Source organism: Phasianus colchicus, chromosome 13, assembly GCF_987193195.1.
Source record: "Phasianus colchicus chromosome 13, bPhaCol1.hap1.1, whole genome shotgun sequence".
Taxonomy (NCBI): domain Eukaryota; kingdom Metazoa; phylum Chordata; class Aves; order Galliformes; family Phasianidae; genus Phasianus; species Phasianus colchicus.
Genome location: NC_143448.1, coordinates 18352548 through 18369698, shown reverse-complemented (window position 1 = coordinate 18369698; position 17151 = coordinate 18352548). Strand labels below are relative to the sequence as shown.

Genomic DNA, 17151 nt, shown 5'->3' with positions numbered 1-17151 from the left:
TGCGGAGCTCGGCGCTTTCCCGAGGCAGCGCCACGCGGGGCCGCAACCGCCTCCCCCTCCTCCTCCCTCCTCGTCCTCCCCCCGCGAGGAGCCCGGCCCCTCCGCGGGCATCTCCCCGCCTCACCGGGAGGCGCTCCCCGCACGCCGCCCACCGCCGACGGAACAAAAGGGGCGGCTGCATGGTGGCAGCCGAGCGCCCGGCTGCGCCCGCCCCGCTCCGCGCCCCGCCACGATGTCGGGCAGCGGCGGCGGCAGCAGCGCGGTGAAAAAGAGGAGCCCGGCGGGCTCGGCCTCCTCCATGGCGCAGGAGGAGGAGAAGCAGGCGATGGAGAAGATGCTGGATGCGGCTGGAGGGGCTCAGGAGAACGGCTGCGCCCGCACGCCTTCTCCCACCGCCGCTCCCGCTGAAGGCGAGGGGGTGGCCTTGCAGCGCTCCATCACGCTGATCAACGGCGTGGCCATCATCGTGGGGACCATCATCGGCTCCGGCATCTTCGTCACCCCTACCGGGGTGCTGCGGGAGGCCGGCTCGCCGGGGCTGTCGTTGGTGGTGTGGGCCGTCTGCGGGGCCTTCTCCATCGTGGGCGCTCTGTGCTACGCCGAGCTGGGCACCACCATCACCAAGTCCGGCGGGGACTATGCCTACATGCTGGAGGTGTACGGCTCCCTGCCCGCCTTCCTCAAGCTCTGGATAGAGCTGCTCATCATCCGACCCTCCTCGCAGTACATCGTAGCTCTGGTCTTCGCCACCTACCTGCTGAAGCCCATCTTCCCCACCTGCCCGGTGCCTGACGAGGCTGCTAAGCTGGTAGCCTGCCTCTGTGTCCGTAAGTAGCCCCGCATTCTCCTCTGTTCCCGCAGGCTCCCGCTGCCCCACGTGGCTCCTGCCTACCATCTTTTGCCTTCCCCAACCCGCCCGTGCCGGCGGCTGCTCCCTTTTCTCCGTTGCCGTGCAGTGCAGGCTGATTTCTTTAATTGATTTCTTTTTGGAACAGAGTAGAAGACCCCATCCCCGATAATCCAAGCGAGACAGTAAGTCCCCATCTGGCATTCTGGGCTGGGGAACCCGGAGGATTGTCAGAACCGCAGCAGAGCGGCGTGCTGTAAATGCAACGTGTTTGTGCACTGCAGTGGGATTTCTATGGCCCCACGGCAGCGCAGGGCTGGGGACTGCCATTCATGGGGCTCTGCTGGCAGCCCTGTGTCTGTCACAGCTGATGTCCATCACGGGCAGCACCAGCAGCCGGTGCTGAATGCGGTGCTGCACTGCCCAGCTGTTTTCAGCACTGCTCTGCTTCCATGCTTGAGAAGTAGGCTTTGGGTTTGTAGTTTTTAGGTATTATTTTTATTATTTTTTTGGCCATGTTTTGGCTAGCAGATGTTATTTCTCGCGATGCTTGCTTCTCCAAGGAGTTCAGCGTGCCACGATGCATTTTTGGGCCATCAGTGTCTCTGCTATGGCAGATGCTGCTGTAGTCCTCCCTCGTCTTTTCTCTGCTTTTTGAGCTCTGGTGCTGTCAGTGGAGCCTCATTTTTCTTTCCTCTGTGACTGCAGAGTCACCCCATCCAGATTCCCTATTCTGTAAATACAGGAGAGTTTTCTGCCTTTCTTTCCTTATTTCCTAGTCCATCAGCATCCCATTCTATTGATAGTTCCTGTGCCATTGTAAAGATGTGCGTTCCCATAAGATACTTCCTTTTGGTGAGGGCTTTATAAAGCATTTATTTGGTGCTTGGAGTTGCATGCTTTGTAGCTTTGGGGCTGTGGGGAAGGCTCTGTCTGTGCCATCCAGGGGGAGGCTGTGTTAGATTCTTTCACCTCTGGAGATTGCAGGCATTCACAAGTTGCAATCATTGTGGGATGTTTTATTATCTGTAAACGTCTTTGCACGCAAACTGACCGAGTCTTTGATGCATACTTGATATTCCTTGCTAGCAGATAAAATAAGAAACAGGCAGGGCAGCAGACTGTGCGTTTTTGGGGGCAAGACTGAAACTTACTCCCTGGATCAATTTTCATCACGTCAAGGCAAGTGGACAGATGTTTGGGCTTTCCTTCCAAGCCATTAACAAAATGGAGTGTGTCTGTTAACGAAGATGTAGCCTCCCATCTAATAAAGATGCGGCAGGCTTAGAAAACAGCTCTGCTGGTTGGTTTCTTGCACCTTGGGATAAAATCTGCTTTTACATCTTTCTTGATCGTATGCAACACTTTCTTCACTGACACACAGAAGGATGTGCACGCACTTGGTGTTCACCTGATTTATTTGCTGAGAAGCCAACAGCATCAGGGAGCTGACTGCATAGAACTTCTTACTGTTTTATGTCCAAGTTGTGCAGTGCGAGGCCATGCTGAGTTGATAAAATCTTTGTGTCTTTACCAATACCTGACTTTTCACCTGCAGGAGCTTTGCTGGAAGACCTGGGCTCAGGTGTTTCTGTTCCCATTTTGCTGATCAGAAAATAGATACGGGGGTAACCTGCCCATGGCAAGATGTCTTCATCCATGGGATGGATTGCATCATGAATCTTGACGCCAGGTCTCCCTCCTGCTTTTGCTTCTCTGATAAGTACTATCAGTGTCTGCAATATCCTCATGCTAGCAATTAGTTTTCCTGCAGCAGAGTTTGTTCTTGAACCTTTACACTGAAAGAATAAGGGTAGAGTTGCTAGTACTATGAATGTGCATCATTTTCATGTATTTTTTTCTTTAAACCTTCTTCCTCACAACCCCTGGTTAGCATTCTGTTCGTGCTTTGGGTTAAGTCTGTCTCCATTGCTTTGCAAGGTTAGTTCATTGTGCAAGTCAGATCTCTATAACTTTGTTTTCTGGAGTTAGCTTTCCTGCTGCCAAAACCACATCTTGAGATGGGAACAACAAACAAAGTAAATCTGGTCCAAGGGCTGAGGGAGTTACACAAAACTTTGATGCGCTTTCAAGGCACTTTGTTACGGGGTTGTTCCAAACACCCACAGCCAGTGACTCTGTGTTTCTTTTTCCAGGAGCTCTGGGGTAGAAAAAGTGACCCATTGGGGGCATTACTGTACAGCATTATGTTAGTCAGAGGAGGGTTTGGGTTATCTCAAAGGGGGGAAGAGTGATTTGGGAAGAAACAAGGGAATCTGGGCCCTGCACAGTTGACTTACTACGCAGCCAACACTCGACCTCCAGAAGAGCATCAGCTGTATTCTTTGCAAAGCTTGTGTCTCAACATAAAGTGCAATTGAGTGTATGGTTACTTAAGAGGAGAAATACAAAATGAATTGTTTTGACTGCACGTGTTACTGGTGTTGAAGAGTTGAATGAGTTACACCCCACCGACACCTGAAAAACAAATTGAATTCCTGGGCATTACAGTGGTCTGAATAAATCACGGTTTTGAAAGAAAGAAAACATAGTTGGAATAGGGAGCTTGGTTCCTCCTGAAGTGCTGAAGAAAACAAAGTGGGTGGTAAGCAGATTTTTAACTTCAAATAGATGCTTTCTGCAATCAGGGTTGTAATCTGCAGTTGGTATGCAGGAGTTACTCCACAAGATGTTATGAATGCTCATTAAGGTTGTCAAACAAGCCAAGAATCCATGAGAAGAAAGTCTTCCTGTAGTAAGATGGGTCAAGCTGTTCATCATTAATTTGGGTTATTTTACATTCGTTGCACAACAGCTCGTGCTCCTTAGTTGTAAGGATCTGTGGGTGGTGGGTTTCAGGCACTGGGTTACTTAAGTAGCTTGTGGCCATATCAACTGCATGTCAGTTAGTGTGGGAGATTGGATGTCTGATGCTCCTAGGGCTGTGAAATCATGAATGTTACCCCTTTTACAGAGGGTGGAGGAATGGTTACTGAGTCCTGACTTCTCATAGTTGATGACATCTATGTTATAGTATCACTATTCTGATGCTATTATATATATATATTACATACATACATTATATATATATATGTATATATATACACTATTCTGACCAGCTAAGGAGCTCCATGTACCATCAGGTGTGCATGTGGTTAAATGAGGATCCGTTATATTTATTTGGTGGTTCCTCTGCTGAAGGAGTGTCCAGGTAATAGTCTGGATAATGGTGTGGAACAGCATCCTTGTGAATGCACATCTCTGGTATCTTACGGTGTTTGTGGCTCAGATTTGTGTTTACAATTGGCTGCACTCGTTAAGTTTCATAGATTTGAGCTGATGATTCTTAAGAAAAAAATCATTAAAAACTACAGGGCACAGCCTGGGATGCAGTACAAAGATAACATGTGTATTTTGTATTTCCAGCTGTTAATATAAAGGTTTCCTACATCTGATAGGTCTCCAAAGTGTCATGCATTAAATTCCCTGTAGAGGAGGGAGATGGGATAATGGTACTTCCAGGCATGAACTGGTTTCTGACTGGTGTTTCACATGTCCTAAGCTGTTCTCCCTGCATACGTCCTCACACCCAGCCTACCTCCCACCCAAGTGCTGCATAACAGGTTATTCTGTAATTCACTTATTTCTTGGCAATGTCATCTGCTCCCCGGAAGCTTGAGGAAGCTGCCAGTTGCATCTAATTTTACCCTTCAGTATCAAATGGCTGATTTGACTGTTAGCTTCTGAAACCCTCCATTGCTTGTCAATTATATATGCTAATCTGGCACTAAGAGCCCAACATTACTGCAGCAGTATCTGCTTCTGCCAAAGCTACGATGTTTTAATCTTCTTTCCAAGTTCTTTAGACCTCCTTTGCTGCTTCTAAAACATTTTGGATAGTGCTGCAAGCGTGGGATTCCAGGAACATCATCACACATTCATCTCTTCTGCTATGAACAACCTAAGAAGAATTAGGAGCAGCCTGTGCAGAGCTGAGTCGTGCCCATAGCACGTGCTGTGTGGAATTGCCTGCCGCTGCCCTGAGTGTGCTGTGAGTTACAGGGGTGGGGAATGGCATCAAATCCAGCGGTTGACGAAAGTGCATAAGTGTGTGCCTTGGCTGCCTGCCAAATTGCAGTCCATATCCAGTGCTGCACGTGTCGCAAGCAGGATGTCTTTTATCTGGTGCTGCTATCTTACTTCGAGTCTGTTTGGCCACTTGTTTAAAGTGAAGCATTGGGCAGATTTTGAGCTCGTCAGGCAAAGCAAAGCAAGCACAAAGTGCACCTTGCACTTGTCTGCTCAAGGTAGGTTTATTCTGCAGCATGGAATTAACCCACCGTGCTGAGCGGGTTGTGAAGCTTTGAAGGTTTCTTTTTTTCCTCTTCCAGAAAGGTGGATTAGGTAACTAAGCTGCATCTGTAAATACGGACCTGTTTGATCAGGTTGGAAGGAAGGGGTGTTTGCAGAATCCCTGCTGTACGGCTAATGCTGCAAGGCAGAGATTGCTTTCTTAAATCTGCGTTTAATTAGAGAGAGTAGCATTAATGAAAACAGTTTCTGACACTCGTAGGGCTCTCCTGAAATGGATGAGGGCTGGAGCACTCTTGTAACACAGCAAGCAGTTCCTGCGTTTCTTGGCATCCCCCTCTTGGCTCTTACAGCAAATGTCCCATTAAATTTTATTGTATTTGAATGATTTACATTACCACTGAGATCCTTCCGAGTCTTGCTCTCCTAACATGAACAAATTGGGAAGGCTTTTTCAGAGAAAATCCCTGTGATCAGTCTGATTCAAAACAACGTGGCAGAGTATTTCGGGCATCCCAGCAGTTTTGCTGTGTGGTGTCAGAGGTGGCCAAGGGAAGGTGCTTCTGTGTAAGCATAGCATAAGCATGGGCCAGGTAAGAATCCACGTTTAGCAGGTCTGGTAGCTCTTGGCAGGGATGCTGATGGATCTGTTGGACTCAATGTGCACATAAAAATATTGGTCAGGTGGTGTTTGCTGATAGAAGATTAGTTGTGTGAAATGATGGGGATGATGTCCAGCTTGAGAGCCAGTCTGTTGTATCTGCAAACCTGAAATTCATTGTGCAGCCCTCCCTGGGGTTCCCTCACTGCCCTGTGCTGCGTTGGCACAGCTCGTGGAAGACAGCACAGCAAGTAAGTGCTTGTTAATTTTTTAATCTCACAGCATTCTGAAAATGTGCAGGTGTAGCTGCTTCTGGGAGCTGTGATACATGGTGAAATGCTCACTGCTGTGGGTGCCTGTTCTGAGCCTGATACAGCACCTGGGGCTGCCTGGCACAGAGAACCAGCTGGGAACTGCGACAGCAGCTTTGCAGTCCCTTTTTAATTCTTCTGTGCAGCAGGAATTGAAGTGAAAGCATTTGTTTTTTATCCAGGATGGTGATTCTTCTGTTCCTTCCCATCCTGTTTGGAGATGGCACCATCACACACATCTTGTTGCTAACCCTTTTCTTCCTCCCTCTGGTGTATAGATACCTCTTTTCTCTTTTTCATTCTATGTCCAACCTGTGTTTTGATTACAGCCCCCATGCCCCATTCTGTGTTCCCTTGGTTGCAGCTGGCAGGAGGGGCCATTTTTTGGAGACACACAGGGTTTGTGATTGCATCAAGGCAGTGGCTTTGGGAGGGATCCCACTTTTCATCTCCAGTGGGAGCAGCAGCCTTTGCCTTCTCTTCTCACCTGTTACTTGCTAACATGCTCACACCTCATTCCTCTGGGAAGGAAAATGTAAAGGAAGCTGGAAACTCCTGCAAAAATGTATGCAGTATTGCAAGATAGGTTTAATATAGACACATTTTCTCTGGTGCCATCTGCTCCTTAGAATCATAGAATCCTTACAGTTGGAAGGGACCCCTAAAGGCCATCTAGTCCAACCCCTTCCCTACTATGGGCTGATTACAGTGGCTGTTAGGTTTCTCCAAGGATTTGTCCTTGAAGGAATATCAGCAGAGGTTTTCTTTCTGTCTCTTCTGTTTGCTGCTATGCAGGGCACAGGGCTTCATTCAGTGTCTATCAGGTTGAAGTTTCCCTTATCGTTTTCTGTCTATGCCCTTCTATGTATGACTTGTGTTAACTTATGCTGCCAGAAATAGATACCTGAGGTTGCTTGCTCGCTCTGGAGCAAAAGGAGCAGCTTTTGCTGTAGGATGGTGCAAGGAAGGAGCTGGGAAGGTGCTGTAAGTAATTGCAAGGAGAAAACCAACATCACCCTGTGGCAGATGGTAAATGGGAGCATGACGGTACGGCTGGGAGGACTAAGGGAAATGCATGAGACGTGAAGAGGAGTGACTGTGATTCATCCTCTGTGTGTTACAGTCCCTGGTTTCCTGGTAGAGAAGCTGAGCTGGAGCATACCCCATCATTCTTCCTCTTTCACAGTGAATTCCCTGCCCTGCTGTGCATTTTCATTCTGCTCTTGCAGAATCACGAATAAGAATCCATGTGTAACCTGCAGTAAGTTGAGTTCGTGTATTAAAGCAGGCTGCTTCTGGGCATTCGTCCTCATTATGGAGGTGTCTATGGACTTACACAGGAGGCACTGCAGAGCAAGACCAGGGAAACTGATAGGAAGTGAAACAAAGGACAATGGGGACTTTGTGCCGAGCTCCCAAAGCACCGTATAACATCACATGTAGAGTGTGGGCAGCAGTGCCAGTGCCTCGGGAACTCCAGCATCCATTTCGGCACTGTTTCACCTGAAAACCTGCTGAAGATCTTTGGTAAGTACTGAGCAAACTCTGTTTTGCTGTCAGAGAGTGACAGAGGCTGCTGGAATCAGGTCCTTTGATGCCCCATGGACACAGAGCTCCACGTTGGCTGCTTGTCCATTTGCATTTGTTCAAATGGAGCCGCCCTGAGCGCTGTCTTTTTTCCATTTCCTATCCCTGGCCACATTCCATCACCCATGAAAGCTGCAGCCCTGCCCTTTTCACAAGGATAACTGCCAAGACCATTGCATCACAGCTGCCGAGCCCTGCTTTACCTGTGTGAGCGCTCCATTCATGCACTATTTGCTTTGGGTAGAACCACATGTCCTCAGGGGAGCTTTCCTCCCTCCTGTATTTAGTTTTTTGGACACTGATGGTGTTGTTACTACAGCATGTTCATCGTGGGCTTGTCACTATTCCTTTCTTGCATCTGCTTTGTAGGGATTTATTCCCACTGTTATCCTGTGTTTGGGACTTGAGGCCAGGAAAGCTTAAAGGAAGGAAGTTGAAAGGAAGCTTAAAGAAATATCCCCATAAAATATGGACGGGATTGGATGTTGTTCTGGGTCCTATGTTGTATTTGTCAGTTTATCCATGGTTCCTACCAGTGTAAGGGGGAAATTACCCAACTGTGCCAGCGAATGCCAGCTGAACAGTGTGAGTGACGTGCCTGGGGTAAGCTGACACTACCAGGGCAGAGCAAATAATTGAAGCCGGACCCTGTGTTACCCTTGGGAAGCCTCATTTCTCTTGGAAAGCCCCTGGCTGTCAGCTGGTGTTACCTTCACCTGCTGGCCTGGCTGGAGTGCCATGGAGGGAAGCTCAGCCTATAGCTGGGCTGTGTCATAGGAGAAGTCCCTGGTGGACATGAAGTGTGTAATACTTTGTAAGAATACCCTGTGAAATGCCAGTGAGCATCTTTTCAACTTCCACCGAGGAATAAAATAGAAATAGTACCCTCTTACACTTGAGATCTCTGCAGCATTCTGGCTCCCATTATCCCAATTATGCAAAGCCCTTTTGAGTGGGGCTGCTGAGTCGGACAGATCATAGCACTTCAGATGGTGCTAGAATGCATATCCATAGAATAATTCCTCGAATCCCTCCTAAGAACTGCCCCATGGGTCACCCTGAGCACGGGGCTGCCCCATTGCAGAGCTGCTTCCTGGCAGCACCCAGCAGCTGCACCTTCAGGAAGATGCAGTGTGGTTGAATGTTTCCCAGTGTTGTTGTGCTGGTGGACCTCAAAGCTGTGACAGCACAGCTTCGTGTAAAGCAGTTTGTCTGAGGTGAATGGAGGGATGCCAGCAGTCCCTCAGCTCCCCAGGGGACGCTTCAGAGCAGAGGAATAAAACCTGGAACTTGGGACAGCTGAGCTCAGCTCTCCTTAGAAATTGAGCAACTGTTGGGATTTGTCTTTTGCTGAGAAAGCACCCGGTCTGTCGTGGTGTGCCAGGGTCTGTGTGGTTCTGGTGGGACAGTCTGTTGTGTCGGTTTGTTTTTGTAACCCATCTCATGTTGGAAAGCATTTAAGCGTAGTAACTTCACTGCGCTCATTTGGGAAAGACAAATATTATTGCATGGTGGGGAAAGCAAAGCAGAGTTGAAGGGCTCTGAACCACGACTGCTGTGGGAGAAGATCTCAGCCGTGTTCTGTCTCTGGCCCGAAGTGTTTTCTTGTTTTTACAAAGGCACCGCTATATTCTTCAGAGCTAAACTCAAAAGCTTGTGTTGCTTTTGGGTTTTGAGCTGCGTGGAAGCTTTTGCCTTTTATGTGCAGCCCTACAGCCCAACCACGGGCTGCGTACACAACCAGAAGGTGAAAAACGATCCCAGGACGGCAGGCTGCTGGGTCAGCCTCCACGCTATTGTCAAAGAAACAGAATGCCTAAATGGGGAAGAGAATGTCCATGTTGCACCTCCGAGGGCTGTCTTCACTAACGGGAAAATGTGCTTTTAGATGTGTTAGCTCATGCTTTAAATATCCCTCTGTAAACAAGGGGAGGTTTATTTTTAGCTTAATCGCCGCTCAAAGTGAGTCCTGGATCCGCACTTCTCTGCTCATCCTCCCCATTAGGATTCACCAGGGGTGCTTCCAGCAGATGAATTAGATCTGCTTGGCGTTGTCTGTTTTCCTTCCCGTACAGTAAGTTGACCTTGCTATCTATTTTAGTCCTTTTTTTCCTCCCCGTTTATCTGGACAGCGTTCAGCAGATGTTGGAGGCAGATGTGCCCCAGCCTCCACTGCTTGGTGCTGCTAGACCTGGGGATGCAGTGTCTTTGCAATGTGGGTTATCTCTCCTGTGCAGCACGTGGTGAAGGCACTGCGCGATAGCGGGTTATATTTGGGGAAACGTGCCTGGTGTGAGTGCTGCTTTCCTCATCGCTTGCTTTCTGTCACATGCAAGGCAGCCAGAATTCTGTTCTGTCACCTACAGCCTTGCTGCGCTGGGTCAGTTCCAAGGCACCACCCTCCAAGCAACCATGCTCCTCTAAGTGCCAAATGGGCTGAAATACGTGCTTCCAAAAGGAGTGTATCTGAAAATCTTCATTCTTTTAGTTTGTGGTGGCTGCTTTGTTTTTCTTTGTGAAGATTTCCAGCTCTCTCCTTTTCCACGCTTTATGCTCTCTTGTGTTCAGGTGACACGAGATCCATACAGCTTTGCAAAGAGCAAAGTAAAAGCCAACAATCCTGAAAGCAGCTGCAGTGTTTTGGGACATGGCAGGGTGCTGCTCTGGGACTGGTTGTGTCCTTCCCTGCCCAAGGTTCCCCTACCAGCTTTTCCTGCAGCCCTTAGCTGAGCAGTATGCAGCTCCTAAATCCTCTTATGCTGATGCCTGTCACCGTGGTGCTGGGCTGTAGCAGGCTTTTAGACCCTTGTGAATGAATGATGCAACTTGCTTCCCTTCTTGCCTATGTGTGCTCTGAGTCACCAGGAAGTCCTGTCACTCTGTGACATTCATTGGAGCTGTGAGCCTCATCGTTGCTGTCAGATCCAGAAACTGGAGTCCCTGGGGACTGGGCTCTGCAGCCAGCCCTGGGTGCATCTGAGCACACTCATCGGTTCCAGCATGGCTATTGCCAGCCCTGCCGTGGACCCCATGTGTTTCCCTGAGCTCTTACCAATGTGGTCACTCAGGATAAGGATGGAGGCTGACTGTAAGCCAATATGACCCTTTAAAATGTCAGTACTCGTTCCTCCTCCCATGGTTTCATTTCTCAGTATGCAATTTGGTGTGCGAATTCCCCTCGTGCCCTCCCTGGAAGCAGAATGTGAGGCTGTGCAGCAGTGAGCTGATGAGCAAGAAAACAATCCTGTGTGCCATGAGCCAGAGAGCAAAGGCACTGCTGCTCCATCCTGCTGCCTCAAGTTGGGCTGGTGCCCACATCAGCTTGGGCATGGCTGTAATTTAGGGGTCATCTCCCTTCAGAGTAGGGGCGTGGTGTGGTTTTCACTATGATGCTGTGTGTGTTGGGGATCTCAGGGCACAGTGCACTCTCACTGGGCAGTGATAGAGCCATCCAGCTGCTGTATTTCTCCCTTCTACAGGCATCAGCCTTCCTCCCCTCTATCTGTAGCACACATGCAGCTTAGCCTGCCTGGCTGTAGTCTGTCCCAGCAGTCCCCTGTACTGCAGGTAGAGCGTTGTGCCGATGGGCTGCCTCGCATCTCCTCTGATGAAGGCTGAAATACCCCCATCAAATACATGAGTGTAGCCTGTGACCAAGACAAGGTGACCTGAGCCTGAGTGCTTTGGAAAGCAGCTCTTTGGCTCCGAGGTGCTGTGAAAACGTGCTGTGAGGGATGAGAAGAGCATTGCCACAAGGGCAGAGGCCAGAGTGAAAGAGCAATGTGTGACAGGCACATGAAGGAGTGCAGTGGCCAGACTGTATTTGAGCACATCCCGTAATGGGGCAGCACTTCTGGACTCTCTCCATCCTGTACCAGCTTTAGAAAAGCTTGCCTGGCTCCTGGGGGGGTAAAAATACAAGCTGCAATCTGAGTGGGGAAGGCTCGGGGAGGGGAGAAGCCTGTGGCTAAAGAAGGCGAGATGACGTCTGTCCTGCTGGCTGGCTGTCTGTCTGTGGAGGCCTGCCACAGGCACTGTGCTGACACTGTGCAGGGAGTGAGGGGTGACATCCAGCATGCGGGGCAGCAGCATTCCCTGCGTGACATTTGCCTGTCTCTGTGACATGCTCTGGCAGTGGCTGCGACCTTCCTGGCACTGTAGGGCATGTGGGTCGAGGCAGGAGGAGAGCTTCCTTGCCTCTGGGTTCTCTTCCCATTTGCCTTGCTGACCTGTGGGCTTTCTTTGTTTCATGGCTCGCTGAACGTGTCAGGTCTGCCTTCTTTTCTTTCGTGTTTATGCAGCACAGAGTGGCCCTGATGGCCTCTTAGGTGCTATTGTTAAACTGGGAACAATACATAGTTCTGGAAGCTGTCCAGCCGTCTCTACGATGTTTCTGCACAACTATGACATCAATTGTCTGGGCAGGGATTGCAGAGGAGTGCTTTGATGCCATTGGCCACAGTCGCCTCTTTGATTTATATGCCCTCAGAAATGTTCTTTCCAATGCAGAAGGACAATTCCTCGTCCCTAAAAGCATGTGCTTCATTCATGCTGCTGCAGAAACCCAGCACAGAATGGAGGAGTATGGAGAGCAGTGTTGTGTCTGACAAGTTGCTATTTCAGGCCCAGGCTCAAAACGTGATGTTTGGTACCCAAAATTTGGCGTACAGTTGAGGAAGATGGCAGTGCCCTGAGAACCACAAAACCAACGCACATGGCTGCAGTTGTGAGCTTGGTAGAGTGCCTCTATTTATAAGGGACTCCTCGAGTTTGTTTGGGCTGTAGCAGAAAGCAAATGCTGATTTGTCCTGATTTGTTCTCAGTGCTTTGCTGAATACTGACGTGTCTGTCCCGTCCGTTTCTTGCAGTGCTCCTCACAGCAGTGAACTGCTACAGTGTGAAAGCTGCTACCCGTGTTCAGGATGCCTTTGCTGCAGCCAAGCTGCTGGCGCTGGCTTTGATCATCATTCTTGGCTTCGTTCAGATTGCAAAGGGTGAGTACGTCTCCTTTTCCTTTTGAAGGTGGTGTGGAGTTGGAGCTTCAAAAAACCGAGTAGATAGAAATGTGAAGATAAGAAAGGAAGCCGAAAGTTTGCTTGCTTTCTTTTTTTTCTTGCTTATTTGCCTCATGCAAGTACAAAACCCCCTCAAACCTGCAGAAACGTTTGGTTTCAAACCCCTTTGATCAGCTAATGAGTACAGATGTGCTTCACTGGCTGCTTTTTTTTAATTAGTTTTGTTTTATAAAAGCAACAGACTGCCTGTTGAGGCTGTGGATGCCCCTTTCATCCCTGGAGGTGTTCAAGGCCAGGTTGGATGGGACCTGGGCAGCCTGGGCTGGTGTTAAATGGGGAGGTTGGTGATGCTGCCTGTGGTGGGGGGGGGGGGTTAGAGATTCATGATCCTTGAGGTCCCTTCCAACCTGGGCCATTCTGTGAAAAGCAAAAGGAGTTTTCTCAGTGGCCTGCACAGCCCTGCTTGGTCAAAACGGACGTATAGAAATCCCTTCTCTCTCTGTGAGGAGGATATGCATGTTGGTATGTTAATTCCTGTTGCAGCCATGGGAGCCAGTGCTGTCTTTGCAGAATTTCTTGCTTTATCAGAGGTTTTCTTTTCTTCCAGCTCGGTGCCTGCACTCAACAGGAACACTGTTGAAGGCTTATCACAAAACACACCTCCCTCCTCTTCATATCTCCCCTGTTTGGCTGAATGTTTTTCTCTCTTAGAAGTGAAAGTGAGCCTTTGGTTCTTTCATGTTTTACAAGTCAAAGCCTTTACAACTTTGTTTGTTTTTTTGCAGATAATAATCTTAATTTGCATGCTCAGAATCCCCTGCCCTCCCCCTGTGTCTTTGCTCCTTCTGTTGAGGCTCAGCCCTTCCCTGCCCTGGTTCTGTGGACGTAAATACACGTTGATTCTGCAGGCTCCTATCTGTAAACAAGAAGAGACTTTGGTTTTGTGTATAACATCCCATAGCCACCTGTCCCACTAGCTCTTTACCTCCTGACAACTCGTCATCTCCAGTTCTTCTCCTCTCCTTGTGTTATGTTATGCAGTTTTCTGGCTGCCAGCGATGCCTCTGCCCTATGAATGGAGCCTTTTGTGCAGCTCTCTCCTGCAGAGCTGTCCTGAATGCTGCTTTCTCGTGCCCTTAGCTGACCTGGCACAGTGCACAGCCAGACAGGATCAGGGGCAGGGCTGAGCACGTGGCTTCCACCTTCTGTGCTGTCTCAGGAAGGCTGCTCTCAGCTGAAGCTATGTTATGTATGAAGCTGTTTCCCTCTGCATGCATCTTTGGGGTGGAAGTAGTATGGAACCTATTGCAGCTGTAAGGTTTTCTTGTAAGGTCTCAAGGTACTATGAGCTGTATGCATGTTGCCATACAGCTCGTTTCATGTGATGTTTATTTTCCCACTACATCACCTAGCTGCTTAAGGCAGGGAGAAAACACAGTGAGAAGCAGGTAGTTAGACCATAACATCTAAAGGCAAAGACCTCTTTCTGCTATGTGTGCACAACACTCGGGATAAAGGAGACTGGATCAGAGTGGCAGTCTGGGGATGGAATGAGACATTCCTTAGAGAGCCTGTATTTGTATGCAGGGACACACTGCTGCTTGTCTGAGCTCCTATTTTACAGCATACTGCCTGGGTTTCTGCCCATAGTCTAGCATGGATTTTATTAACTTCCTAATGGAAGTTGCAAGCTCTCTGGTAAATCATTCAGAATATATCCATCCTTTTAGTTTCTGCAGCTTTCTCAGCTTTTTTTCAATAATCTTCAGGGCTGGAGCATGAAGGAAGGCTGACTTTTCTTCTTCAAGCTGAACAAACCCACCTCCCTCAGCCTCCAGTACTTGGAGAGCTGGCAAGCAGGAGGCAGACTGACTTCATACACTCACTGATAGTGATGGGACAAGGAGGGGTGGCTTTAAACTAAAAGAGGGGAGATTTAGGTTAGGTTTTAAGAAGAAATGTTTTATTCAGACTGGAACAGGTTGCCCAGAGAGGTGGTGGGTGCCCCCAGCTTTGGAGGCATTCAGGGCTGGGTGGGATGGGATCCTGGGCAGCCTCATTGAGAGGCTGGCACCCATGGGATGAGATGATCTTTAGGGTCCCCTCCAACCTAGGCCATTCTGTGATAGGATTCATCCAGATGACTCAATGCTTCTGTATCAAGGATACGTTGACAGATTTTTCTTCTTCTTATCATCACTTGCAGCACATTGAAAATGAGGAAGCGCTGCACTGCTTTCTGTCTTCATTACGATGAGGAAAAAATGAATGCCATCTGTGAGACAAGGGAAATTTTAGATCAGGCTTTAGGAAAACACTTTCAGCTGTACTGCAGAGCTCAAGTAGGATGTCCAGAGTGGCTATGGAGCTGTTTGAGCAGAGATTTGCAAGAATAGATTAATAGACATCACTCAGGAGTGGTTTAATAAGGCAGACCTGCCTTGAAGCCCTCATGTCTGCTTGGTGAGGTTGTGCTGCACGCTGCTACTACAATGCAGAGCTGCTGGATCTTCTCCAGCAGAAATACTAGAGGGCTGGTCTTTGAAAGTGCTGATGCTTTGAAATGGATAACTTTCCTCTAAGGGGCCATTTAACCTCTTGGGTAGGTGGGTGATCCAAGCCCTGTAGCCAGCATCCTGCTTTATTGCTCTCTTATCCCAGCCTGAATGCTCCTTGCACAGAGGGCTCCCAGCACAGCCAGCTCGGTCCCATGCTGGTGGCTGCTGTTGGGTGAAGTGCACGCTCTGCTTTTGGGTCTGGTGCTGAGATTTCAGCCATGGAAAGGCTGTGTGTTCCCATGATACTCACAGTAGTGTTGGAGCACTGCTGATCCCCAGTTCACTGCTTACTTTCCCATTGCTGTTTTGTGTTTACAGTATCCATAAACAGAAGAGGAGCAATCCCATGTTTTCTTGCTCAAATGTGGAAACTTCTGAGGCTTCACAGAATGTCCTCCTCTGCACTGACCTCCGCCTTCAGCTTTTGGGCTTTTCTTCTTATCCTTCCATTGAACATGTTCATTATTTCCCAAAAAGCAGCAGCGTCTCAAGACAAATAAGTGTGTGGCAATATTACCACACGGAGCACAGGCTTTCCTTGTGATCTTTCTGCAGACAGCTGTTTTATATCTTCTTTCATGCCAACTTCAAAAGGAGGGGAGAAATTGGTTTCCTACTTAACGCAGCCTTTCAACTTCTGGACAGTTGGCTGAGTATAATCCATCCCCTTGGGATGCACTTATTGCACTAACACACAAGTTACACTTTTAAAAAACCTTTGTATGACTGAAGTTGTGCTGCTTTGTAAGTTCAGTGTCGCGGACTTGGTGTGTAAAATCTTATATTTGCTCTCCCAGCTGTACCACCCTGCAGCCTGTCCCTCTTAAGCAGTGTAAACAACTTCTTGCATATGCAGGATCAGCATTTTTTGCCCTTCCTCTTACTCAGAACCCAGCTGTTCTAGGTGGTTGTTCTTTTTTTATCAGCTCTCAGGCTGTTTTCTGTCCAGCCATCTCCATTGCTTTCTGACCATGCTGTTTGTTGGGTGGTTGTTTGTAGGACTCAGCTGGAAGGAGCAAAGCAATCAAGGTGTGCATCCTTAGAGATTGGCACTGCTGCTCCTTACGTGTGAGGAAATCCAGCAGACTTCTCAGTGTCAGAAGTCTCGACTCACATTTCTGAAAGGATATTCAACCTTTTCTCTTCCCCATGTTTGAGGATTTGTCCCTTTTCCATCTCAGTGCCTGATTCTGATCTTAGATCTCTTGTCTGCGCTGTCTCAAGTGCCTGCTGTGATGGCAGCAGTCAGCATTATGCTGCCTGGTTCCCTTTGCTGTGCTTGTTGGAAGCAGAGCTGCGCCAACCAGCGCAGGGTGAGCTAAGGACAAAGTGGGCATGTCCAGCTCCAGACATTTCCCATGCAGAATTTTGACTAGGCTGGGAATCTTGTTTGTGTCAGCCCGCATCAGTACTGCCCTTTGCAGATAGGGATTTAAAGGTGGCAAATCTTAAACTCGACACGAGAGGGCTTCTGAAAGTGCAGAAATTAAGACCCGGCCAGGTTATTTTGCTAGTTCTTTCTCTAAACTTCTGAAGACCTGAGGGAGGGAAAGCTTACCCTGGGCAGCCTGGTCTAGTCTTAGATATGAAGGTTGGCGGCCCTGAGTGCAGCAGGGAGGTTGGAGCTTCATGATCCTTAAGATCTGTCCCAACCCAAGCTGTTCTATGATTCCTTTCGTCCAATCTGAGGAGGGGCTTTACAAAGAGATGCTTTTTCATTTTCTGCCCCATCCCTTGCATCCTGCCTTACTGATAGCTGAGTTTGGATGCAGTGATGCAGGCAGGGTGCCTGTGCTCTAGGACCCAACCTGGGACATGGGAACCTTCTGGTGGTGGAGCTGTGGGTGTTTGAGATGAGCTTGGAGGACAAAGCCAAGGCAGATGGGTGTTCACTCAGTTACACGGTGACTAATTCGTGCTG

At 48.7% G+C, this 17151-nt stretch overlaps 1 protein-coding gene across 1 annotated transcript in view; it reads left to right on the top strand.

Annotated features, from left to right (window-relative positions):
- The first annotated feature begins 135 nt into the window (after positions 1–135).
- The window catches only part of SLC7A5 (solute carrier family 7 member 5), a 34630-nt gene continuing 17614 nt past the window's right edge, over positions 136–17151 (top strand). The window contains exons 1-2 of the mRNA XM_031615406.2: positions 136–827; positions 12526–12651. Coding sequence (XP_031471266.2) covers positions 233–827; positions 12526–12651 — 721 coding nt within the window. The 5' untranslated portion in view covers positions 136–232. The remainder of the gene's footprint in view (positions 828–12525; positions 12652–17151) is intronic.